We start from the raw sequence: 27,373 nt of genomic DNA on the forward strand, positions 1-27,373 counted from the left end.
GAGTACAGCCAGTCAGAAATGTTAATATCTTAAATTCCCTTCCAAGAATGATCTGAATGGGTAAACCATGGTATACGTGCACTTCGCAGAAGGTCATGCAGCCCTTAGAAATGCAGGTATGAAGACTGGAGGGCAATAATGTACAGCACACTATAAATAAAATTGCATGTCTGCTCTGGTTACAGGCTGAGTAAGGATTATAGCTAACACTTATCGAACGCTTACTAAGTAAGTGCCAGGCACTGTTCTGAGCACTTGGCATGTATTGGGTCATTTTATCTTGATAACATCCTGATGAGGTAGGTGCTTTTAGCCCTGTTTCAGAGGAGGTGCCTCAGCCACAGAGAGGGTAAGTAACTTGCCTAAAGTCTTTCAGCTAGTGATTGTTAAAATGTACAGGAGAAAGACTTCAAGAAGATACATAAAAAGGTAATAATGGTCAGATTCGCATGAAAGTGAGTTCATTTAGAAACAATTAACAAAAAATTTTTCTTTTTCTTTCTTTTTTTTAAGTTTTTGTTTTGTTTTGTTGCTTTTTAAAGATTTTCTTTTTTTTATTTGACAGAGGAGAAAGACACAGCGAGAGAGGGAACACAAGCAGGGGGAGTGGGAGAGGGAGAAGCAGGCTTCCGCTGAGCAGGGAGCCCGATGTGGGGCTCGATCCCAGGACCCTGGGATCATGACCTGAGCCGAAGGCAGATGCTTAACAACTGAGCCACCCAGGCGCCCCTCTTTTTCTTTTTCTTTTCTTTTTTTTTTTCTCTTCTTTTCATAGACTCCCTGCCCAGCATGGAGCCCAACATGGGGCTGGATCTCACAACCCTGAGATCAAAACCTGAGCTGAGATCAAGAGTCGGTTGCTTAACTGACTGAACCACCTAGGTGCCCTAACAAAAAATTTTCTGTAACCTGTTTGCTCACTTTCTAAGAGAATTTCCATAGAGCAAATAATATGGAAAGGACCCAAAGCATTTTCAACCTGCTTTTTTCTGTCCTCTCTCCTGGAGCATGGCACTTACCAGCTTTTAGGATCGAGTTTGGTGGCTACACATAGCTTTTCAGTGCTGCCAGAATGGCTGTTTTAGGGATTGGGGTAAAAAAATGAGCCATTTGCCTCTCTCATGATTGACCACAAATTCTTCCAAGTTGTTGACAATGGGCAGAGAGGAAGGGCCACCTAAGGAGGCAAGATTGGCCAATCGGGCATTCTGTATTCCGAGTTAGGTAATGATGACCAGCTACCGAGGGCAATCACAAAACTTGTTAAACTACTTAGCCTCTGTAGGGTACACACCACAGATGTTTTATAGGTCGTAAATATTTCTGTCCCTGTTTGCTCTGCGTTGCTTCCAGGCTACTAAGTGAAGAGTCCAGACATATCACCCATCTGGACTCACCCCTTCTGAGAACACCTTTTAGATGTTCTCAGCTGCTAACCCCACGTAATTTTCAGCCTTATTTTTATTCCCTGGCGAAGCCAACTAATGAATTGCTTTGAAAAAATTTTTCATCTAAGAAAGATTGAGAGTGTCCTCTGTGTCAAACACTACATCAGGTGCTGTTCTGTTCTTCCTGCTTCTTCCCTCACCTGAGGCCATAATCCCCCGTGTCACAATGCTTGGTTACCGTGGGGGTGACTCACGCTACAAGTCAGGTAGAGATGTTGCAGGGGGAGGGAAATAGGCAGTCCACCACGGACCCGGGGGTCCCGACTGGACCCACAGACACAGAGCCCTTGAAATTAACACACATGAAAATGTTGAAGGCACTTGGAGAGCTAGTGGTCTTTCTTCCCCTCCCTTTCTTGGAGCCTCCTGTGTCTAATACAAGTATGCAGGATTCATTTTGCTGGAGCCCCTACGTAGGTGGTTTGCATAGCCCCTTGGGATTTAATTTTGCCGAGGACCCTATTTGTGTGTGAGAACCCTTATTTGGGATAAAATTGTACCCTTTATTTATTTTTTTTCCCAAAGATTTTATTTATTTATTTGACAGAGAGAGACACAGCGAGAGAGGGAACACAAGCAGGGGGAGTGGGAGAGGGAGAAGCAGGCTCCCTTCGGAGTAGGGAGCCTGATGTGGGACTCGATCCCAGGACCCTGGGATCATGACCTGAGCCGAAGGCAGTCGCTGAACCAACTGAGCCACCCAGGCACCCAAAATTGTACCCTTTAGTAGGCACTTCTTTCCGTGTCTGATTATTTTCTCATGCTTCCAAGTCAGAAAGAAAAGGCAGCAGTGGTCCTAATGTAACACTTGGTGATGTTTGGTGAGCCTGGTCTCTTTCTCCCACTGGAGGGTAAGCTTTTTAGGGCAGAATCTGGCCCGTTCGTTTTGTATTTCCAGGGCCGGCTATGTAAAAATGTTTGAACTGAATCTTTGAAGGCACTGTTTCCCTGTACCTGTCTGCCTCTGGAATGTTTTAAAGGAAAAACATGTTTGTTTCAGCTGCAGAAAGATTATTTTTGAGACATACCAGCCAGTCCTTTACAAGTGTAATCCCGAAAGTCTGCATTGCTGTGAGACTTTTCATTTCCCAAGAGCAGGAACCACACTGCCCTCACCCTGCCACATTCCGATGGAAGGCCCCCTGTGATCAGCTTTCCATGTATTTGAGCCGCGTAGTGAGAAACGGTGCGCTCCAAAGCAGACTGGCCCAGAGAATTGGGCATGGTTGGATAATTTTAGCTCTTCTCAAAATGACTGTTTAAACCCCAGGAGATTTGACGATGCGGATCCAGACAATAGAAGAAATTTTTCTATATTTTTAGCCATTGCCTTGTCTTGTGTTTTACCAAAAAAAAAAAAAAAAAAACCAAACAAACCCAAAAAACAAAAACAAAACCCCAAACCCAAAAAACTCCAAAACAGCAGGGCAACCTATTTGGATAATAGGCATTTTTGTGTATATATGCCCAGGACCATCACTTGACTGAGCAGCATAGAGGGGTAGGAAGAGTAAAGTTTTCATTTTATACTGTTTTGTATGATTTGAATTTTTACCTTATGCCTGCTATTACTTTAAAATATAGTTTATGTGAGTCTTCTGTCACTTTCTATGTATTCAGAGATCCTTTTGATTTTTGAAGAACTTGGTTTTTAATTATAAGTTAAAATAATTATTTGTGGAAGGGATTGCTTGATTTTTCTTGATCGGTTGCAGGATTTTTCCAGAATATGGGCTTAAAAACAAACTCACTACCTTGGGATGATGGCTTTCTTTCTGTACTCTGCCCTTTGGATTAGGAAAATGAACCCGGCCCTGATTTCTGAGATAATTCAAGCTTTCTGGGCCTCCATGAAAGGCAATGCTGGAACACGCCCATTCTGCATCAGAGGCCGTGTGGCCCTGCTGGGACTTCATTATTTATGAACTACTTCCGTGAGGTGATGGAATTAAATGAGCTAAAAAAACAAAACAAAACAAAACAAAAACAAATGGATAGAAACACTTAAAATCGAATTGAAGCTTGATGTTGAAACCTACAAATGTGTCTGGTTTGGGATTTCTTAGGGTGAGACATTCATGAATCATGGCTTTCATTTATTTTTGATTTATGCGTGTGCAAGAACCCTTGCTTAAACGGTTTGAATTTTTAACGATGAGGGTAATACTGTGAGAAGAAACAATTCCTGTTTGCTTTTCCAGCTTTAATAAATCCAGCACAGATTTTTAAAAATTCTGAACATTTGCGTGGGACGCTTACCTGTGATTCAGGCTGCTCTTCCCATCCTTAAATAGCCCTGTGCCTGTTCTTGGCTACATGGTGTTTGGTTTTAGGTTTGCCTGTGAAAATAAATGATAGGAACAGTTGATGAAGCATCTGTTCACACCTCCTAGTGGTTTTAGAGGTTCCCCAAACAAATCCCACTTTAATGCCAGGGGACCGAACCTGTGCATTGGGTAATAATAGGTTCCCCAGGGAGGATTCTAGAGTTGGTTGTAGCGTCACTCAGAACAAACAGACTGGCGCTGATACTTTTGGAGAGGAGGGCTGGTCCCAGGAACTGTCGACAGCCTGCTTTGAAGGTCTCTGCATCTTTGAAGGTCATCTCTGCATTCCCTGGGAGGCTGCGGGTCAGGACTGAGTTGCGTGGAAGAGCTTGGGGAGGCAGCCCGACCCACGGGCCTCCCCAGGGTGGAGAGGTGAAACTGCTTGTGGCTGGTGTGGTCATCTGAGCTCCACAGTCAGCTTTCAGCAACTTCCCCTTTCCAGGTGCCTGCAGTGGGTATTTACAAAAGCTAACCACCCTTCATCACCCAGGCTACCGTTGAGCCACATGACTGTCCGAAGAGAAAAATACAAATAATCTTCTGGACGTCTAAATGACAAGCATGCAAAAGCTTCCAGGCTAGGTCTTGGAAGATATACTGGAAAGACACCAGACTGGCAGGGGTGAGGTGGTGTTGTAAACACCTTTCATCTCCACTGCCCCCGCCAGCTGTGGCCTGTGGTTTTTAAAAACCATAAAAGATTTCCCCCTAAAGGTCCAGAATCATAGCTCACATCATTTTCTCTGATGTTGGCTGTATTTTTGAAATCCAGTCTAAGTTCTCGATGGCTTTGCATACTGGACTTTATATGTAATCTTACGATTTATGAGGGGTGGCAGGGTATGGCGGGTTTTCCCCCTTTCTTCTGAGAACACCTCTTTTTTTCTTATGATAGGACTTTCACCTGAGAAGCTTAAACTTGCCTCAGAAAGAATTTAAATTTGAGCCCTCCTCTCGTGTCTTGCAAAGGGGAGGTGAGTTAGGAGAGAGTGCGAAGCGGGAAGTTTGGTGTAAGAGAAAGAATAGGAGCTTTGGAGAAATGCAGAACTGACTCAGAATCCTGCCTATGCCCTTTGCCAGTTGCAAGACCTTGGACGAATCACCTGCCTTGTGCGCCTCAGTGTCTTTGTAAAATGGGTATAATGTCCATTCCGTGTCATCCTTGTGAGACTTAGATGAGGCCATCCCTAAGTGTGCACAGTGCCAGGTATGCTGTAGGCGCTGTTTAAGTATTAGATGTCGGCTTCCTCTGCCCCTTTCCTTTTAGTGTACAGTAAGCTGAGATAGTGGGGCAGCGATCTGCCCTGTGAGCAAGACCGGCTGAGGGTGAAAGAGGAAACTGTGCCCGTTTGAGCAAACCTATCATTTCCTTAATGTCCCCGGCCCTCAGCTCTTAACTAGGTCACTACACAGAACATCCAAATGTGGTTTCTCAGTCTGTGACGGTAACCCTGGGGATGGCTGTCAGTGGACCATGTATTCAGACTTTTCTGCTCTATAGTGGTCATGCTACTAATCCGGCTCACATTCTTGCAGTTCACCAGATGGAAAATGCCCACGGGAGATTTCCTTTTTCTGACGTTCGTCTTTCGGGAGAGTTGGACTGATAGAATATTTGCCATATCTTGAAGTAGTTTGCAAACGACCAGTTGAAATACTTGAATAGTGTTTGGAATATTCCTTTTTTGGATTATTAAGTTAGGAAAGAATGCCTCCTTTCAATTTCCAATTTTTTTTTTTTTTAGGATGGTAAAATATACATCACAAAATTTACCATTTTCACCATTTTTTTAGTGTATAAGTTCTGTGGCATTAAGTACATTCACATTGTTGTGCCGCCGTCACCACCATCCTTGGCCAGAACTTTTTTCTCTCTCCAACTGAAACCGTGCCCATTAAATACTAATTCTTCATTCACTTCTGCCCTTGGCCCCTGGCAACCGCCATTCCTACTCTATGAATTAGACTGCTGTAGGTACCTCATATAAGTAGAATCATACAATGACATTTGTTTTTAAAGATTTATTTATTTACTTGTCAGAGAGAGAGAGTGCACAAGCAGGGGGAGCGGCAGGCAGAGGGAAAAGCAGACTCCCCACTGAGCAGGGAGCCCCATGTGGGACTCAATCCCAGGACCCTGGGATCATGACCTGAGCCAAAGGCAGACGCTTAACCAACTGAGCCACCCAGGTGTTCCACAATGTTATTTTGTGACTGGCATATTTCATTCTTTTTGAAAAATAAAAACAAAAACAAAAACAAAACATATTTACTCTGTCTTATATTTTCTATTATTCCCTGGCAGGGACTGTTCTACAAACTCTTGCTTTTTTTTCTGAGATGTGTGTGTGAATTTGCATTCTGCCTTCTTAACTGTTGGTGTATGAGCTTTGCATTTTACCCTGTTGACGGAAAATACCAGTCACAGGAAATGATTGGATGGAATATTTGATTTATTTTATTTTATTTATTTATTTTTTTAAGATTTTATTTATTTGACAGAGAGAGACACAGCGAGAGAGGGAACACAAGCAGGGGGAGTGGGAGAGGGAGAAGCAGGCTTCCCGTGGAGCAGGGAGCCTGATATGGGACTCGATCCCAGGACCCTGGGATCATGACCTGAGCCGAAGGCAGACGCTTAACAACTGAGCCACCCAGCCGCCCCATATTTGATTTATTTTATTGTTAGAAATAGCTATTGAATCAAGATTTTAAGTGACTGTACATTAAGTACAGAATCAGATCCTATCTTTGCCTGGTGGATGTCTTCTCAAAAACGAAACTGCAAGTTCTGCCCTCATTCCCCTACCCCACCCTCTACTCCAAAGAAGAGAGCCCAAGAATGTGCTTATGTAAGAGGTTGGTGGTAGCAGAGAAGAGAGACTGGTTAATGGGGACAGTGAACGTTGTATTAGGCTCTTTGATTCCAGGGTAACCTCTCAGCCTTTCTCCTTGTAGGTGGTATACCTTGAAATCCAAACCAGGAAAGAAGGATAAAGAGCGAGGAGAAATTGAGGTTGACATCCAGTTTATGAGAAACAACATGACTGCTAGCATGTTTGACCTCTCCATGAAAGACAAGTCTCGGAATCCATTTGGGAAACTGAAGGACAAGATCAAGGGGAAGCATAAGGATAGCGCGTCAGATACTGCTTCAGCCATCATTCCCAGCGTGACACCCTCCGCTGACAGTGATGATGAGTCTCCTTCCAAAGACAAGAAAAAGAAATCGAAGATCAAGACCCTGTTTTCCAAGTCAAATTTGCAGAAAACGCCACTTTCCCAGTCCATGTCCGTCCTGCCTACTTCAAAGTCAGACCGAGTGCTGCTTCGTCCTGGAGACTTTCAGTCCCAGTGGGAGGGTGATGACCATGAGGATGAATCCTCCTCTGCCTCGGATGGTAAGTTTTCTCCTCCTTCTTACTTGGGCACTCTCTCTCAGCCTATTTGCATTAAGAGAGAAGAAGCAAATCTTAAAGAGGAAGGTTTTAATTCAGTTCCTCGGTTACTGAAATAATGGTGATGGTCATGATGGTGGTGATGGTGGTGATGGTGGCCGTGATGGTGGTTAATCTTGGTTAGAAAGGCTTCTCTATTCCTAAGCCCTCTGATTTCTAAGAATGTATAAATTCCTTTTCTAAAATGTCTGGCTCGGGGCGCCTGGGTGGCTCAGTTGGCTAAGCGCCTGCCTTCGGCTCAGGTCATGATCCCTGGGTCCCGAGATTGAGCCCCATGTTGGGCTCCCTGCTCATTGGGTAGCCTGCTCCTCCCTCTCCCTCTGCCGCTCCCCCTGCTTGTGCTCTCTCTCAAATAAATAAATAAAATCTTTAAAAAAAAAAGGTAATAAAAAAAATAAAATGTCTGGCTCTGTAACTGATGTACATTAAAAAAGCTTTTGGAGTTAACAATGAATATATCCAGGCTTTTTTTTTTTTTTTTTTTTTTTTTTTTAGTTAAGAGTAAAATCATAGAACCTTAGAGCAGTTCTGACATTTTATTAACTCATCAGGTATTTATTGAGATCCTATTAATGTGTTTAACCCTCATGGGAATCATCTTTAATGAAAGTTGAGGAATCTAGTTCCTTTAACTGTGAATTAACTGTGGATTTGAACTTCAGTTTCAATGACCAAATCCTTACTGTTGGCCAGATTCTGCCCTTCTCATTGGTTTAATGCAGGGTTTCTCACCCTCCACACTGTTTGTAGCTGGGGCCAGATAAGTCCTCATTGTGGGGACTGCCCCGTGCATCGTAGGCTCTTTAGCAGCATCCCTGGCCTCCACTGTTAGATGCCAGTAACACACCCCCTGCCGGTAACCGGAAACGCATTCAGACACACGAGATGGTCCCCCCTTCCGGTTGTGCACTGGTTGTTTAACTTCTTGTCTCCTTTTGATCTTCGTTTTTCTGTCCACAGTCATGTCTCACAAGAGGACGGGGAGCGCAGATGCTAAGCAGCTGAACCAGATCAATTTCAGCCTTCCCAAGAAGGAAGGACTCTCCTTTCTTGGCGGCCTCCGGTCTAAGAATGACGTCCTTTCTCGCTCTAATGTCTGTATCAACGGGAACCATGTTTACATGGAGCAGCCGGAAGCCAAGAGTGAGACCAAGGACAGCACCCCCTCCTCTTCCCCGTCCCCCCAGGGCTTCAGGAAGCAGCATCTGTTCTCCTCCACCGAGAACCTGGCTCCTAGGTCTTGGAAGGAGCCTGGAGATGGAGGGGCGGTGTCTTCCAACAGGCGGTTCTCTGAGTCTTCCACAAAGGACTCTCCGAAATCCATGTCTCTGCTGACCTACCGGCCGCAGGGCAGTGGGGATATTCGGGAGAACACGGCTCCGGCGAGCTTGGAAGCTGCAAAAGAAACCAAAGAGAGCAAGAAGCAGGAGAACAAGAAGTCCTCTTTGCTTTCTCTGGTGACGGGAAAGAAGGACGTGGCTAAGGGCAGTGAGGGTGGAAGCCTGCCTACCATCCCAGGGAAGGAGAAGGAAGGCACGCTGATGGAAGTCCAACCAAGGGTGGACCAGCCTGGGCCTGACGAAGACCTAGTGAAAAGCTCTGAGAAGGACACTCTGGCTGTCATCTCTGGATGGGTTAAATCCCTGAATCCCTTTGAAGAAGTGCCGATCACAGAACCGGAAGCTGACCGAGAGCCCAAGTCAGAACCTGCACCAGCTGTCGGCTCTACAAGGGCTCCGCAGACCAAAGCTGTCAAGCCTCGGTGAGTCTTAGCCCCCCTGGTGCAGGGCCTGCACCTCACTGTTCGTGGTGGTCAGCAAGGTCCGCCGGTAGAGCAAATCTTGCATGTGGTTCCAGGGTGGTACCAGTGTATGGCAAGCATTTAATGGCCTGAGTTATTTTTACCCGCCCATCCTGCCTGACTGCCTGCCTGCCTGGCTGGCCCACCCTGACCCAGATTACAGTGATGTGTCCCAGCCCAGAGCCACTGCCAGCAGGCATGGTCTTTCCGTCTCAGTGAGATAATCGGCCCCCAGTGGAATGCCCTGGTTTGCAGCAGATTCTGAGTATTGCGAGTTGGGCAGACCAGATTTTGGTTGTGGTATGTGCAGAACATGTGTTTATTTAGAGTTCTTATCACATATTTCCCTTTGAGGCAGATGCTATCTTTCCTCCTTGCAATTTGGCATTGGTGTCCGCTGGCATGGGAGACCCTTGGCCCACTCTCGAGTGTGCCCGTTCTCTGCGTGTTCAGTGTGCATCTCGTTGCAAGAGCCTGAGTGAGCGTTGGGGGCTTTCTGCTTTCTCACATTCACACTAACAATATTTCTGTGGTCTGGGATGGGAGAGACTTTTTTTTGAGATTCTGCTTACTTTGATTTCACACACACACACACACACACACACAAATACACAGACACACACACACACACGGACACACACACACACACACGCAGACTGTTCCTCTTCAGGATTGGTGCTTGTTGCCTTCAGGTGCATCTTTTACTGCTTCGAACTTTGTAGATGCTTTTTGTTTATCACCAAAAGAAACTGTGGGCTGTTGCTTTACCTGGAGCTTTCTGTTTCTGTTGCAACAGCCCTTCGTGTGGCAGGTGTGTTGGTGATAAAAGTGTCCCTTTCGTACATTAAGTGATTGATGTTCCATCTCTCACTTCTTAAGATATTGCCCCAAATATAAAAGTGTTCTCCCCTTTGGAGCAACTTTATTTGTAAGTGTTTCTCGCCTCTCACGATGCATCTGCAACTGACCTGCAGACTTTATTTTGTCCTTTTTGCAGACTGGACGTGTCTCCAGAGGCTCAACCCACAGCCAGGCTTCCTTCTTCCCCTGACTCTCCTCTCTTCTTCTCTGCTCTTCTTTCCAGTTCTGGCCACACACCAGTCCCTTCTAAATCGGGGCATGGTGCAGAGACACCGTCCTCTGAATCTCCCTCTGTCTTCTCTTTCTCATCTCCCATAGTGGCTCCCATTTCCACCTCCACGCCGGTTGAGAACTGGCCTTCCACAGACAAGGGCCAAGCCCGTCCTGAAGAGCCATCTTTGCTCCTTAAGGCAGAATTGCCAAGGGAGAGTTTAACACAAGTTCCAAAGACTATTTCTGGTGGCTCGGGGTCACTTTCCAAAAAGCTACCCACTCCAGCTTGTAAAGGGACGGAAGATTCTCCCACGAGGAAGACCAGTGAGGTAGGCCCAGAGAGCACCGTCGGTAGTGACTTAGAAAAGTCTCTCCTGAAGCAGCCTGAAATGGGGCACCAGGGGGAAGATCTGAGGTTTCCCCCCTCAGAACGAGACTACGTCCCTTCATTTCAGGAGGCCCAAGAAGTAACATTCGCCCTTTCACTCAGAAGTGGGCAGACTGAAAGCCCAGTGGGGAGGCCTCCGATGGGGGCAGACACAGACTCGGAGAGTCTGTCTGCATCTTTTGGGGAGAACGGACTTCAGGAAGACAGCATGACTTCTGCCATGAAGGAAGGGGTGCCCCCTCTTCAGATGGGAGAATCGGCTCCCCCTCTTGGCTCCGTGATGCAGAGACACGGAGAGAATGTGGGCGAGAGCCGAAAGAAAATCAAGAAGCACGTGTCATTTTCTGAGCAGCTCTTTACGCAAGAGGAGCTAGAGAAGTCCGCCGGGCCGGTGGAAGAGGACAGAAGTGATCCCCAGGAGCTGACGCCTGAAGATGCCGCTGCTGGAAACGTGTCAGACCGGGAGCCTGCTGGGTCCCTCCACGCAGAGGACGCAGAGAAGGGCGCGGTGTCCCCACCCGGGCGCGCGAAGTGTGGTGTGCCGGCTTCTGAGGCAGGCCCCCTTCCCCGCCCCTCATGCGAGGAGAGCGTCTCTGAAGGCCCCGTGAGTGAAGCAAGCTCAGGGAAAGACATTCCCCTCTTGAGGATCGAGCCAGACGATATACTTATGGCTCAAAATCAGAGCAAAGCCAGTGATCACGAAGGTTTATTGTCCGATCCCCTGAGTGGCCTTCACTCTACCGCAGGTGTGAACTCTCCAGTCATGGCTGATGTGGGCTTAACCCTTCCTTCCATTCCTGAGGTGGCATCGGATGATGAGAGAGTGGATCAGGTTGAAGACGACAGAGAGACAGCCCACGTGGCAGCCCTGGAAGGAGGGCCTTCTTCCTTGAGCCTGTCCCCTGCCCGTCCTGAGATGGAAAAGGGGCCGAGGGGCGAGGCAGACGGGTGGGCGGCGCCTGCGGAGAGCCCGCATGACCTCAGGTCAGAGGCACCCCAAGCATCTGCTGCAGCGTCTTCAGGTCCAGCTGCCGCTTCAGGAATTCACAAACCAGATCTTGGCAAGGGCTCACGCTTGGATAAACGGCTGCCAGGTCCTGGCGGTGGTGAGAAGGGAAAGCTGATGGGAAATGGGAGGCCACGCCAGCCTCCTGATAGGGCCCTGGATTCTCCTATATCCAGCCCCTCCTTTTCTGAGACCTTTCCTGTTACACACTCTTCCCCCAGCAGCCCACACGCTGACACTCACCCCACCGGTACAGCAGAATCTCAAAAAAAAGCAACAGCAGAGGGCTCCGCTGGTAAGGTGGAAAATTCTAGCAAGAGGAAGCCGCTTCTTCAGGCCTGGGTCTCACCCTCAGAGACACATCCAGTGTCAGCTCAGCCGAGCGCGGCAACGGGGTCAGCCAAGCACAGGTGAGAGTCGGGGAAGATCGTTTCATCCATGGGAGCGATGCCCCCCCCCCCAACCCTTTGCCTTCTGCCTGCGGAGGTTTTGGCTTTCTGCTTGCACGGCCGTCCCGATGGCACACCCGCGTGCTGTGCTGGTAGGGCCTGTTTTCAAAGGGTCTCCTCCGACCCCGTGTGGTGGGAATACCTCCTCGAGACACTCCTGTGTTTGTAGGGAGAACATAGTGCCAGTCTTCAGAGGTAGTTTAGGGATTGTTCTGCGCACTCAGAGTTGGGGCGCTCGAACCGCAGCGATGCCCTGTGGCCCGTCTCTTCCTAGCATCAGAAAGCAGCCGAGACGGAGTGGTAGAACCCAGCAGTGCTGAAAGCTTGCTGTAAGGTGAAGCTGAGGAACGGAAGGCTCAGTAGCGACTCCCACGGTGCGGGTCCTAGGCTGTAGTTGCCCCCCAAATCAGAGGCTGTCTTTAATGTTCTTCTGACATTGACAGTGAGACCAGGGGTCTTGTGAGAGCACCAGCACACCTGGCTGTCCGGTGTGCGTGGTGGGCCTGCATGTGGCTGCCTCGTGCTGGCCGCCCTCATTTCCACAGGAACGCTGGTGTGTGTCGGACTGGAGGTGTGAACAGAACGTGTCACCACTCTGCCCTCTTGTCTGTCTCGCCGGCTGCCATCTGCGAGATGGACGGTTTCTCGGTTTTGTCATTACTGAAAGGTCTAAGGATCCTATCCCCTTCTCTTTAGACTCCACCCCGTGAAGCCAATGAACACAACAGCCATCAAGATTGCTAACTCCAGCTTGGGCACCGCCACCATCATCAGTGAGAACTTGATCAATGAGACCATGATGAAGGTATGTCTCCTCCAAGAAGTAGGCGTGCTAGTTAGGGATCTATGAAAAAACCCGTTTCTAGAGTCACCATGATATACACCTTCTTCGGCAGCAGGTAACGCCAGGAGTGACTTGAGCATACAAACGTCTGGGTCTTCAGATAATCTTTGGAAGCCTCCATGCTTCCCAAGGGATTATTACTGCTCCCCTGAGAGTTACTTAGTTATTGTTGAATTGCTTAGGTCTCAAGCAACGTGATTGATACTTTTTGGTGAGAAGAAAATGTCACCCACCATCTGGTCTGTTCCAATCAGATATTTTCATTTCCCCGTGTATTCTTTCTTATCTTTTGGCAAGAATGTAAAATTCTTGTGGTTGTCATCATTGCCTAGATATACTTTTTTGAAACTTTATTCTGCAATCATTTCAAACTTAAAAAAAGTTGCAAGAATAGTACAAAGGACTGCTATAAACCTTTCATCAATTGTTGACATTTTACGGTATTGGCTTTATCACTTTCACCCTCTCTCTCTCCTGTTCCCTGTCCATTCTCTCTTTGTATATATATACTTTTTCTTTTTTGTCTGAACCATTGGAGGGTAAGTTGCCTACCTCATGCCCCATTTACCACTAAATACTTAAGTGTGTAATTCCTAAGAATGAGGTCATTTAATCAAGGTCAAGACATGTAAAGTTGATGTAATCCTCTTTTCTCATCTGTAGCCCATACTTGAGCTTCACCTGTTGTCTCATGAGTGTGCTCCCTAGTTTTCCTGTTTTTCTTTCCAGTCCAGGATCCAGTCCAGGATCTCTTGCTGTTTTGTTGCCGTGTCTCCCTGGGCTCCTTTATCCTGGAACAGTTCCCCAGCCTTCTTGAAGTCTCTCAAGACCTTGACATTCTCTAAGACTTTAGATCAGTTGTTTTGTAGAATTTTCCTCTGTTTGGATTTGTCTGCTATCTCCTCATGGTTTGGTTGAGGTTGCGCATTCCTGGCAGGAATTAACCGTGCAAATCATGCGTCCTTCTCAGTGGTTCGTAGAAGGAGGCACATTACATCCGCTTGTCGTGGTAGTGGGCATGTTAACTCTGATGACTGACTTTAGGTGGTGTCCAGGAGGCTCTCTAGTGTAAAGTTGCTATTTTCCCCTTTTACAATCAATATGAAATTCGTGGGGAGTTAATTTCAGACTATGTAAACATCCTGTTGTTCTCAGGCTTTCGGATCCATTGGTGAATATGGCAGTGGTGAAATGGTGATTTTCCAGTTCCATCGCCCGCATAGAAACACTGTTCGATTCTCTTTTTCATTCAATAGATCATAAGCATTTTTGCATGTTGCTACTTAATTAGTCTTTGAAATGGTTGTACCAATATTTGCTTAACCATTACTCTGTTATTGGATATTTGGGTGATTTTCTGTTCTTCAGTGTGAATAAGGTTATAGTCAACAATTTCTTGCATAGAACTTTTCCCCTTCTTAAGCTAAATTTCCAGGAAGGATATCGCTTGATTAGAGGATCTCTTCTCTTTCAAAAACTTGGGCTAACTTTAAAAAAAAACAACTCCTGCCCACCAGCGAAACCAAGCCAACCCCCCAGATGATCTCTGCTTTGGAGCATCTCCATCCTGCCCTTTCTGGTTCTGAAGTCAGGAGGCTATAGAACACTGCCTCATTGCAAACCTCTGGTCTTTGGCTCATTATCACTTGGGCTGGAGGAGAATGATTTACGGAGGGACTGGTTGGCAAGGCTGTGTTGCGTTTCAAATATGTGGAGAGGAATTTCCTAACTGACTACTGGGGACCACTGTCAGTAGAAATAAACTTTATTTCTATTTTAGTCCAGAGCATCTAAACGCTTCATTTAATGAGAATTTTACAGTCCTATGCACTGTAAAACATCAAGTAGTCTTTGCGATTTTAGAATAAAAATTTCTTGCTCATGTCTCCTTTACTCCTATAAGCATTTTTATATTTTTTAAGATTTTATTTATTTGTGAGAGAGAGAGATAGGGAGAGAGAGCATGAGCAGGGAGGAGAGGGAGAATCAGGCTCTCAGCTCAGCAGGGAGCTCGATGCAGGACTCAATCCCAGGACCCGGAGATCACGACCCGAGCTGAAGGCAGACGCTTAACCGACTGAGCCACGCAGGCACCCCTGTAAGCGTTTTTAAAGTGCCAGTTAGTTGTTACCACCTGGGTTCCATTGCATCTCTGCCGCCAGGAGCTGGGCGAAGGGTTTACTGAAAGCTGGGGCTCTGAGGTTCAGGGAAGGAGGCTGAATAGTGGTAACAGATGGTCATGGCGAACGAGCTAGCATCTTCTAGCTGCCTTGCCTTCTCTTCCCTTGTACTGCGTGCTGCCGGGGCCAGTGGTAAGTGAGCATCATTCTGCTATGTTTTAGCCCTAGCCTAAAAATGCCCCATAACTCGCCCAGCTCAGCTTGGCGGGCCTCTGAGGGTGTGAAGAGGCAGCGCTTACCTTCCAGGAGTTAACGATATTTACCAGGAAACCAGGCAAAAGAACAGCATAAAAGGGACAGTAATGGAAACTAGGGTCATGGAGCAGCCTCCCATCCCCTCTTGTACTGTGGAATGCAGCTGGGCTCCAAAGAGAAACAAACACCTAGCTCTCGGGAAGTGAGCAAGACCCTTGGCTCCCATTTTATTTATTCTTCAAAGCTCATTTAATCAGGGGCTTATCTCCTGGCCCTGACTGAGAGAATATCTTGCCTTAAAACAAAGGCAACTGCTGCTTATTTTGCTCATGATTTGTAAGCCCGGCAGCTGCCCTTCTGGCTGCCTGCAACAAAGCGCTGGTCCTGGACCATACCTAGTAAATATTCTGAGCAAATATGGAAAGTTTCCTAGCGGCTCCTCTTGGCCCCCCATATAACAGATGCTTTATACTAAGCCATAAATAATATTTACCAAAGTAACTACTCTTTGGAATGTTGCAAAGTACGAGTGAGGTTAGGGAAAGAAATTGCATAGCTAAAGTTATGAAAAGCTAACTGAGTCATTACCATAATGGGTTTTTTTTTGGGTGGCTGTTTTAGGGCCTCCATCCCTTATAGATGATTTATAACTTAGGAGTGTATTATTTACCCAGGTGGCTTTAACACTTCCATTTAAAAATAATACAGCCAACTACATCCAAAAATCATCTGTCCTGTTAATATGGAAAAAGTTAGACACAGATTTGAATATACGTCATTATTATTACAACTATGGTGGGAACATCCAAGGTGAAAATCCTGGAAGGAAATATGTGACAATGGGCAGTGTTTTTTCTTGAATTAATGGTTATTTTCTTTGTACCTCTTCCTCGCCATGGCTGTTGCTCACTTTCTGTAATGCTGGATTGTTTTATAATTTTTTTTTTTTTAAGATTTTATTTATTTTTATTTGAGAGAGAGAGAATGAGAGAGAGCGAGTACATGAGAGGGGGGAGGGTCAGAGGGAGAAGCAGACTCCCCGCCGAGCAGGGAGCCCGATGCGGGACTCGATCCAGGGACTCCAGGATCATGACCTGAGCCGAAGGCAGTCGCTTAACCAACTGAGCCACCCAGGCGCCCTGTTTTATAATTTTTTAAGTCATCACATATCTAGGATTGCCTAATGATTTCAAAGTCTTACATTCTTTCCCCTTTGGATTATGAAATCCAAATTGAATAGCTGTTTCATAGTTTGTAAGGTATGAAGTGCATATGCCTTTTCAACCCTACGCATTTATCATAAGGAAATATTTTAGAGACGTGATCAAAGATTTATGCTCATGCATTTTAATAAAAATGTTATATATAATTTGAAAACTGAAAAAATCTAAATATCTAGCAAAGGAGATAGGTAAAATATAATGAAATTTTAAGTATCCATTAAAAATGATTTTTGCTAAAAAAAAAAAAAGGTGGGGGGCGCCTGGGTTGCTCAGTCCATTAAGTGTCTGCAGACCTTCGGCTCTGGTTGTGATCCCAGGGTGCTGGGATTGAGCCCCGAGTCAGGCTCCCTGCTTGGTGGGGAGCCTGCTTCTCCCTCTCCCACTCCCCCTGCTTGTGTTCTCTCTCTCTGTCAAATAAATAAGTAAAATCTTTTTTAAAAATTATTTTTGCTAAAATTTAGTGATGGGAAAATGCTCACAAAGTAATTTTAAAATGCTTGAAAACCATATTCTGCATGATGCTTAAAGTTATAAAACTTAGCATAAAGAAACCAAGGAAGAAATAAGAGACCCAAATGTTATGTGTTGGAGTTCCAGGTAATAATTTTTTCCCTCTTCTGCATTTGAGATTTTCCATTATGAGGAAATATCCCCTTTATAGTGAAAACAGAATTCTGTTATTTTGGAGGAAAATTAATTTTTTTTAAAGATTTTATTTATTTACTTGAGAGAGAGCAAGAGAGCACAGAGGGAGAAGGAGAAGCAGACTCTCCGCTGAGCAGGGAGCCTGTTGCGGGGCTCGATCCCAGGATCCCGGGATCATGACTGGAGCCAAAGGCAGACGCCTCACCGACTGAGCCACCCAGGCGCCCCTGGGGAAAATGAATTTTAATTCGTCTTCAAAGTCTAGTTGAGCTGTTACACCCCATCTTTGCAGTTTGTCCCGATTTCCTGTGTAGCAGAGGGCTCTTGGTTGTCCAGCTCTCTGAGCCCTAGTGTGTGAGGCACTCTAAGGACCTGGTCTCTACTCTCCAGGAGCACCTGCTGCTCCTGCCTCCAGGCGACAGCTTCTTCATCTTTCTCTCTCACAAACCGTCTTGCCCCGTATCTTATATGATCCACATTTTTCAATAAATAAAATCCTTGTATGACAGAGCTATAATCTAAAAACCCTTGAGAACATCAAGACAACTCCTTTTTTAAAAATTGTGGTAAAATAAATATAACATAAAACTTTTACCCTCTTAAGCATTTAAAAATTAAAAAAAAAATTTCAATTCAGGCACAATTAACATATAGTGTTATATTAGTTTCAGGTGTACAGTTTAGTGATTCAACAATTTTATACATTACTCTGCTCATCCTAAGTGTGTTCTTCATCCCCATCATCTATTTCACCCATCCCTCCGCCCCGTGGTAGCCATCAGTTTGTTCTCTACAGTTAAGAGTCTGTTTCTTGGTTTGTCTCTTTTTTTTCTTTGTTCGTTTGGTTTGTTTCTTAAATTCCACATATGAGTGAAATCATATGGTATTTGTCTTTCTCAGGCTGACTTGTTTCGCTTAGCATTATACTCTCTAGGTCCATCCACGTTGTTGCAAATGGCGAGATGTCATTCTTTTTTTATGGCTGAGTAATACTCCATTGTGTGTGTGTGTGTACCACTTCTTTATCCATTCATCAGACGAGGGACACTTGGGCTGCTTCCATAGTTTGGCTCTTGTAAATAATGCTGCAACAAACATAGGGGTGCATGTATCTTTTCAAATTAGTGTTTTTGTATTCTTTGGGTAAATACCTAGTAGCGGGATTACTGGATCAATTCTATTTTTAATTTTTTAAGGAACCTCTGTACTGTTTTCCACAGTGGCTGCACCAGCTTGCATTCCCAGCAATAGTGCATAAGGGATCATGAGCGTTTTTAAGTGTACAGATCAGTAGCGTTAAGTACGTTCACCTTGTACAACCAGTCTCCAGAATCCTTTTCCAGACGCTCAACTTTTTGGTTGAAGATGGTTTCAGAATTACTAATAGGGTGACTGAGGTCCAGAGGAATGTGTGCCTTCAACAAGTTAAAAAACAAAAACAACAAAAGGATTAAGGGAGAAGTGGTTTTTCGAAAAAGTAGTCCAACATCTTGCCTGTTTCCGTGCAGCCTGTGTTAGGTGAAAACCTGCTCTGTTCATGGAATTGTCAGTGTGTGCTTCTAAGCCGGGACTACGAGCCCTGTGCTTTCCTTCCGAGCCAGGATAAGACGGATGGGATTTCTCTCTGATGTCTGGCTAGCGTGTAGGCAGCTTACGTCGCTGCACTGAGCAGCGCCTTCTATCATGTTGTCAAAAGAGTGAATGATGATTCTGCTCTTGACTTAGCTTCTCCAGCTGGAGACTTGGTATGACGTGGTACTTCTCATTCAATCCTTATCTTGTGTTTCCTCACGGTTTGGGCCTGGTCACTTTGCAGCTGGACTCCAGTCATCCCAGATTATAAATGCTGATGGAGTAACTCCTTAGGGCTCCTGCTCTTGGCAAGAGTGGGGCCGCTCAGCCCTGGCACTGGCCGCTGTGTGCCCAGAGGGTGCGCCACGATTCTGAGCTGCTGACTGGGTGATGTGCCACCGTGGCACTTAGCTCTGACTCTGCACATGTCTCGAGTATGAAATGATTTAAAGTGGGGTCTCTGAGTGGCCAGTGCATCAGCCTACCCGTGGACTCCTTCTGAGTGTAGCAGGTAGTCCAGGATGAGCAGCTGCGTGGGGTGGTGATGGGTGAGCATCGTCTCCCGCACCTTCTGTCACTAGGGTTTCTTCATGGGCCACCTTAGCTTGGGGCTCTCAGCTTCGCATTGATATTTCGTTGTGCCAGCTCCTAGTGTCCAGAGACCTCCAATTGTTACATTTCCTAAAACCTCAAATCCAGAGTCTAATCCAGGGGTTTGTAGCCTGTGAGCCAAGTATGGTTTTTACATTTTTAAAAAGTCATAAGACAGAAAGAACAAACGAACCAACAAAGAAGAACAGACAACACAGGCCATATATGGCCTGCAAAGCCTCAACTATTTACTCTCTGATCCTTTACAGAAAACTTTGTCAATAAACCGGTTTTCCACCTGAACTGAAAACACATTCCCAGGAGACTCCGATCGCTAATAACATTTTCCTCTTTTAGATTTCTTTTCGATATTTGCCTTCTTTGCTGACTGTACCACTTTTTCTCCCCCTGTCTCCCCTTCTAAAGAAATACAACCCTTCGGACCCCGCCTTTGCTTATGCACAGCTAACCCACGATGAGCTGATCCAGTTGGTCCTCAAACAGAAGGAGACGATAAGCAAGAAGGAGTTTCAGGTTCGCGAGCTGGAAGACTACATTGACAATCTGCTCGTCAGGGTCATGGAGGAGACCCCCAACATCCTCCGTATTCCGGCTCAGGTCGGCAAAAAGGCAGGAAAGATGTGAATCGTCAGCCTAGGAGACGGAGACTGTTTTGTGAGTTGGTTTCCACCTGCTCCTGAGGCCAAGGACTCCGTGTGCCTGATAACCAGCATACAGGCTCAAAGTCACCAGCTGCCTCCCTTGCCTGTTATCTGGCAAGAGTCAGTCCCACCAACTGTAGCCAGGTTAATTATTACAATGAGTCTTTTACTGTACATTCCCAGGGTTTTATTTTTAAATGCCACTGTGCCTTTAAGTATATTGTAAATGTTTTATGCTCTGACCAGAGATGTGGTCATAAGATCTGCTCCTGGCCCAGAGACTCAGATGGCGCAGGGTTATTCGTGTATTTAACATTGGGATTTTCTTTCTTCGATATTGACATTTAAAACTACGTACTCCTCCTCCCACCCCGCCCCATCAGTGAAGTGTGGGGTGAAATGAGAAGGACCGGGCACATACTTGCTTGGCTTCTGAGTAGCTCAGGGTGATGTTTGGCTGCAGGTGCTAAGTTTTGATACCGTGTAAACCTCTGGGCTTCTTGGACTTGGTCTGTTGATTTGACCGAAGCAGGGGAGGTTAAAGAAAGCCTCTGAGTGTGCCTTGTAGATTTGGAACAAGCTGCCTTTTCTAAGCACCAGCTGCACTACTCTTTAGCCTTACAGTGTGCTCCTGATCGGTCCATAGGGCGTGTCTGTGGGGATGTGAGAAGCAGAAGAGGGAATTCCTCACTTTGCACTCACTTAACGGGGGTTGGTCAAAGGCTCACGGTAGCCGGTAGCCAGGTTCCTGCTGGCTAGAGTGGCCTCGTCAGTGCTTGAGAAGGGATCGGGTGGCCCAAGCATTTACTCGGTTCCACCAGGTATGGGATCATCTCAGTAGGACTCCTGTGGCCTGTTCCCCAGTGCCTTTGCTTGGCTCCCTGATTTCCTCAGCAACACTTCCTGGCGATTCCCGCCCCCCACCAACCCTTGTTACAAAATTACGAAGAGCAAGAAGATTAACACTTAGTTTTGGTTGGCTGTATTTTTAAATCTAGAAGAACACACCTATTTTTTAAAGCTAGGACGCTTCTGAACTAACAGCTCCAGTTCGGATTCCTCAGGTAGTTTCCTTGTTCGGAACCTAATACTGGAATTAGAATGTTTCTGTGTTGCTCGTTTTTTTTTTTTCCCTCCTGGTTGTGACAGACTCTTATCAAAATTTGACCTCTCTCCGGGGCGGAAGAAGATCACAGGCCAGCGCGGTGGGCAGGGCTTGAGGCAACAACAGTTATTAGACTGGGGGTCTCTTCTCTGTATGTTCTTGTTCTGTGGAGGGTAAAGAGGCAGGACGGTTGGCAGCAGAACCCCTTTTCAGGATCACACGTTGGCTGCAATGTTAGTTATATCGGAGCACTTTAACCTGAAGGGTGATACTATAACTTGATTAATCAGCTTTTGATTATCTGTAGCTGTTTTATTTAATACTCTTACAGGAGTGGGGACCACTGTAAACTTCCCAGATGACTTGTATTTTTGTAGTGCTATAAGAATTATTTACATACCTATAAAGAGAACCATGTATTCGCCTCAACTCTGAAAACGTACATGTATATATATTCGTTCCTCAATAGGTTTTTTACTTAAAAATGTATTTTGACTGTGATAACCCAAGGGCACTGGAGCAGGGGTGCTCTGAATGATTTCTCCTTAGAAGAGCTGGTGTGGAGACCTGCATTGTTCACGAGAGGTGCTTGGTCTGGAGATATTATCTGCCACTAGGACCTCGGGTATGTAACTCGGTCAGTGTTTGAGAGGGACGTCTGGGTAGAAGAGTGAATTCCTGTGCTCTGAAATGCCACTTGGGGACTCTGGAGGAAGAAGGACAATTTACTTCAAGGGTGTCTGGCTTCTACCACTGCTGGGGAAAAAAATCCAATTTATAGCATTCCTGCACCTCTCAAAGTAGCTAACCTGGAGGGCATGAGGTAATGAGTGTCCCGGAGGGCTCTACTTTGGGGGAGGATTTATCTAGGAGAAGCTTTAGTCTGCCCTGAGCTATTAGCAGGGGCTGGTGAATCGGAGTGTTGGAGCTCCTGTGCCCGGCACGTGTCAGAGGGCGCGCGCTCACCTAGGAGGAGAGTTGGGACTCGCCTCTGGCTGCTAGAAATGCCAACCTGATGGAAGGACACTGGGAGGAAGCTGTGTTCTGGAGAAGCGGGAGCAGGTGTTTTCCTGGCCTTGCCCGGCTGCCTCCAGAAAGAGCAGTCAGTACTTAAGGGAAGCATCAGATTAAACACTGAACACCTTGCAGTGAACTTCAGTTGGAGGTCAGCCTCCTGAAAAAAATGTCAATCCTTTGCCTGTTTCCTATCATCTCATTCCTTGGACTTTGACAGGTTTCCTGCCCTCCATTTTATTCCTGTGTTAACGCATATCACAGTGGAGGAACAAGAAAGTCTGCCCTTTGCCATGAGGAAGAGCTCTTGACCCTGAGTGGGAGGTGTGTGCACATGAATAGGGTGTGTGTGTGTGTGTGTGTGTGTGTGTGTGTGTGTGTGTGTGGTTTCCAGCTTTGCTAACAGTGGGAGCTCAAAAGGGCAGAGAGGGAGGAGGGCCTATGACACTCAGCCACATACCCAATTGAAGGCCAGAGGCAATTTAATGTTAAATTAGGCAGGATCTTCCCTCCCTGAGTCCCTATTCCCAATCGATCTTTTTATTTTCTTTTTGAGAACTACGAATTAATGATCCCTCAAGGCTGACAGATTAATTGCCTTAGGTGGAGAATTTAGCCTCCTAGTAGTCATACCAACCTCGACTCTGTGGTTTCTCACTATCTATTATATGAGCTACTAACTTGACTTCTTCCACCCTCCGATTGAAAGATCGCCCAGCATTTTTGGATTATAAAATAATTTCCTGCCTTGTTAGTTTGGGAGTTTTTAATTTCTTTGGTTTTGTTTTTAAGAAGTAACCTAAAATTTCTACAACACTAAATAAAATGGTACTACCTTTCAAAGATTTGTGTCTGTACTTTCATGTGGGTGCAATAAAAATGTCTTCTTAAAGAAAACCTCTCAGGGCACTTGGGTGGCTCAGTCGTTAAGCATCTGCCTTCGGCTCAGGTCGTGATCCTAGGGTCCTGGGATCGAGCCCCGCATCAGGCTCCCTGCTCTGCGGGAAGCCTGCTTCTCCCTCTCCCACTCCCCCCTGCTTGTGTTCCCTCTCTCGCTGTGTCTCTCTCTGTCAAATAAATAAATAAAATCTTTAAAAAAAAAAAAAAAGAAAACCTCTCTTAGGGAGTGACCAGTGTTTCTTACCCCATGAGCTTCCCTCATCTGGATTCCTGTGGCTGCCACCTTGCCTGGGGTCCAGAGGTCCCAGTGTCCTTTCTCCAGCAGAGGATGGGACATCTCTGATCCCTATGACACGCCCCTCATCTTGGCCTGCAGGGACCATGGCATTTACCAGAAGAACATCATTTGAATTCTCTGCCCCCACTGCAAAGAACTGCTACCTCTTCCTTGGCACCGGGCACTTTTGGCTGAGCATATGAATGAGGTCCCTTCCTTGATCCCTCCACCCCACCCCTGATTTCCTAGAGAGTAAAAGTTTCACTGTGGGGACATGATTTAAATTCAGATTGGCTTCAGACTGCCCCAGACCTGGGAGCCAAATCCCTGGTTCAGTCAACTCTGTTTATTCATTTCTGAGTAGAGGGTATTAGGGAAGCACCGAGAATCTTCTCCTGAGCTCAGCTCTCCCAGGACTCGGAGCCTTTCCTGATGAGATGCGAGGTCTGCCTGCCTCCCACCCATAGTCCATGCTCCAAGGACCCCAACCTCTTGAAAGGGAGGAGACACTTTTTCTTGCTCCGTGATAAAAGTCACACTATAGAGAGACAGAGGCAGGCAGTGCTTATGAAGCTCCCTGGGTGGGAGGGGGGAGCTTATGTATTTAGATACACTTTAAAATGAAGATGGGAACATGCAGTACGCAGTACAGTACGGATAGCTTTGAACATTTCTGCACGCCTTTGGATACTGTTCTGCAACAAGGACAGAGAGTGATTCCGGGGGAGAAGGTGCCCCAGCCAACTACCCTCTCCCCCTGCCCCCCCCCCCCAGACACCCACAGAAGAGCCGTGGTGGCTGCAGACGCTATCCAGGTTACTTCCAGCCAGGCCCCGCCCCCCCCCGCCCCAGGGAAAACAGCCACTAACAGGGCGTGGGTAGGACTCTTCAGCTGTGGCCCAAACATCACAGGCTCCCTTAGCCCCGGAACCCAGTCTCTAAGCAGATGGACCCTGTTCCCTCGGCTTCTCTTCAGGTGTCACCTTGGGGACTCTGCAGTTTCGCCCTCCTGGCAAGGCAGGAGCTTTTACTTCGCATTCAAAACAGGCTTCCTTCAGCTCTGTGGGGCCAGCGTACTCCAAAGCCCCAAACACTCCCGAGGGAGTGTCCTCAGCCTCTCGACTCTTTTACGCAGAAACCTGTCTTGGTGCCCTGGAAATAGTCACCCTGGTGCCTCTGATAAGCCCTCACAGAGGTGAAAGTTGCTCCTGACTTTGCCTAGCAAGTGCACTTCAGGCGGAGCCCTGACTGCAAAAGGAAGGCTCGTTTACTGCATTATTACTGTTCCCTAAGCACCGACATGTCCTATTTCTAATTCTCATCAAGGTAGACAGTATGTCCATTATGCAGATGAGGAAACTGAGTCTTGGGCATCAGAACTTTAGTTCCCCTAGGGTCACACAGTGAGTACTTCAGAACGGATTTGAACTCCTCATCTGTCTGACCTGGAGATGGAGAACAGAGGTCAGCAAGTACAGCCTGCCTCCTGGTTTTGTATGGCCCTCGAGGCAAGAATGATTTTTACTTTTTTTTTTTTAACGTCAAATGAATGAGTCTGGGGATCTAATGTACGGAATGATGACCACCTGTCAACACCACCACACTGAATACTGGAATTTTTACATTTTTTAACAAAAAAATTAATATTTCATGACACATGAAAATGACGTGAAATTCCAATGTCAGTGCCCACCAAGTTTTATTGGAATACAGCCATGTCCATTCGTTTACGTCATGGTCTATGGCTGTTCCCACATTATAAAAGCAGACCTGAGTAGTTGTAACAGAGACCTTACCATCTGCCAAACCTAAATATTTGCTGTCTGGCCCTTTACAGAGTTTGCTCACCCCTAGTCTAGGATCACTTTGGGGGTCAGAGAGAGAATGTTCTGATTCTCTTGGAATCCTAGAGGATTGGAGCAGGCAGGTGTGACTCAATTTCCCCTCCAGATGAGGCCAACGAAGCCACAGCTGCCCTGAGGAGGGAAGTTCCAGGTAAGTAAGCTGACTGGTATTCATGCTCCCAGTCTGGGCAGCGAGTGGTGGCCTGTGACCACCTTCTTAGAGTTTTCAGGTGCCTTTGTTCCTAGGAGTGAAAGAAACTGAACACATTAATCCTCCGCCCGGAAAAGGCAAAGTGGGTAGTGGGGATGGAATAAACAACCCAAAAGAGGAAAGCGGATATGAGCAAGGGAAGTTAGCTGGCGCCAGGATTTAGGTCTATATGCCATGGCAGTGTCACCATGAGTGGTAGAGAAGAAGGAGTATCCACCAAAGAGCTGAGGTGATGGGAAGGAAATCCAGTCAGAAAGACTGCACGGCCTGAGCCGCAGCCTGGCTTAGGGTGACAGTGAGAGAGTGTCCTGGGCTCAGAGCGAAACTGGCTTAGAGTGACAACGTTTCAGTCAGCTGAGCTGGGAGGAGCCCAGGGGTGAGGCCAGATTAAGGACTGGAGGCGGCCCAACTCTCCCCGGTTACTTATTTTAAATTAGAATCGTCTTGCCTCTGAGAAATTTAGTCTATTTGTTGCTCCTGACCCGCCCAGCGTGGGGACGTGGGGACGGGTAGTCACAGGAGTTGACAAGCTCTTTGCCGAATGCCGGCCCTCACCGTAGGAGGGGCTCCCTGGACACGGGGCCGAGAGAGCCGCATCATTCCCACAAAGACTTGCAAGCAGAGGGAGAGCCAGACAGGCAAACAACTAACTAGAATACACACATCCCTCTTCGGAGGGAGGACCGGTGAGAGCTTCCTTCCATCCCACACTGTCAGTGCCTTCCTTGTCCATCAGAAAACCCTCTTCCTCTACCTTTCTGGAAAGAACTGTGGCCTTAAGGTCAGTATTTCACATCGGGACGTGGCTGGGGCAGCCCTTCCAACAGCCTCCCCTCCCCAGGAGCTTTCTACACAAATCCCCCACATTCTGGGCACTCAGCATTCCAAAAGCCTATGTGCCCGGCACCATGTGGGCACTGGTGATACAGAGACGAGAAACATGATTCCAGTTTCACAAGCTGGGGGGTGGCGTGGTGGAGAGGGGCTTGAGGAGCATCTGGTAAACAGATCATCACTATCACTGAACGATGGTAATTCTTAGAAGAGTCTGTAGCGGCAGGAAGGGCACCAAGGATGTTGTGTCTGTCCTGATTTCCAGGGGAAGGCAAATCCATTTCCTAAATAAATCACTTTCTTCCTAAGAAAGTAGAGAACCCCAGACTTACAAGTCTTTTAAAAAAAAATTTTAAGTACAATCTACCCCCCCAACATGGGGCCCCAACTCATGACCCCAAGATCCAGAGTCATATACTCTATGGACTGAGCCAGCCAGGTGACTGAGCCAACCAGGGTCCCCTCGACTTACACGTCTTAATAGAGTGCGCCACCTTCTGGCCTGGGTCCTGCCTACCTCCCAGCCTGTTTGCATCTGAGGGCCAGGCTCTCTTATGGTATCACACATTTGTGACTGGAAAACAGAATCACTCCTCTCTACCCCTTAGAGGTGCTGGTTGGAGGATCACAAAATCACTCTTCCACTTTATGATGAGTAATGTTGGGGAAAGCAGAATTTTGAGGCTTCTATCATGGGTAGAGGATTCTAATAAAATCCCACTTTTTTTTTTTTAAATGCAATTAGGGTCAAGATCTGCACAAAATTGGGGATGAGAGGAGTCCGATGCTGTTCTGTATGATAATGTGAAGAAGCACTCCCAATGCAGTTACGTTGCTTCTGGAGACATATTTCTCCACTCCAATCAGGATGTCGATGGTATTGTCTAAAACTAATGGATGTCTCTGACAAGTGTGTGTGTGCATACATAAGCATGCAAGTGTGTCTCAATATTAATCTGCTGGATAGCCAGAAGTAAATCCTTATCACATACCTCACTCTAGTGGGCAAGTCTAGAAGAAAGGGGACTTGGAATGCCAGTGCCCACCCAAAGCTATTGTGCTGATCTCCCTTGTGGTGTGGGGCTAGAGTGAGTAATTCAAATGTAAGGGTGTGGACTGTTGGGGATTACTGCATCCCTTGGTTGGGGGGAGGGGGTGAATGTTCCAGCACGATCAAGTCCTGTGGTAGTAGGTGGGACTTCTCTAGAAAGGAGAAGAGGTTCTATGCTGTGAGAAGGAAATCTCTTGGGAATGGAGTGGTGTCTTTAGGTCTGGATATCAAGGAAAGAAACTGGAAAAGAAGGGGCTGACAACTTTTGAAGGTA

At 46.6% G+C, this 27,373-nt stretch overlaps 1 protein-coding gene across 3 annotated transcripts in view; it reads left to right on the forward strand.

Annotated features, from left to right (window-relative positions):
* RAB11FIP1 (RAB11 family interacting protein 1) overlaps window positions 1-22,825 on the forward strand; it is a 31,460-nt gene extending 8,635 nt beyond the window's left edge. For 2 of the 3 annotated variants that reach the window (XM_036109880.2, XM_078069608.1), the window contains 5 exons: window positions 6,734-7,176; window positions 8,194-8,995; window positions 10,032-11,912; window positions 12,648-12,756; window positions 19,628-22,825. In XM_036109880.2, coding sequence (XP_035965773.2) covers window positions 6,734-7,176; window positions 8,194-8,995; window positions 10,032-11,912; window positions 12,648-12,756; window positions 19,628-19,846 — 3,454 coding nt within the window. In that variant the 3' untranslated portion in view covers window positions 19,847-22,825. The remainder of the gene's footprint in view (window positions 1-6,733; window positions 7,177-8,193; window positions 8,996-10,031; window positions 11,913-12,647; window positions 12,757-19,627) is intronic. The other variant, XM_036109881.2, reaches the window with a different exon arrangement.
* Window positions 22,826-27,373: the final 4,548 nt, after the last annotated feature.

Source organism: Halichoerus grypus, chromosome 3 (assembly GCF_964656455.1).
Source record: "Halichoerus grypus chromosome 3, mHalGry1.hap1.1, whole genome shotgun sequence".
In the NCBI taxonomy this organism is placed as follows: domain Eukaryota; kingdom Metazoa; phylum Chordata; class Mammalia; order Carnivora; family Phocidae; genus Halichoerus; species Halichoerus grypus.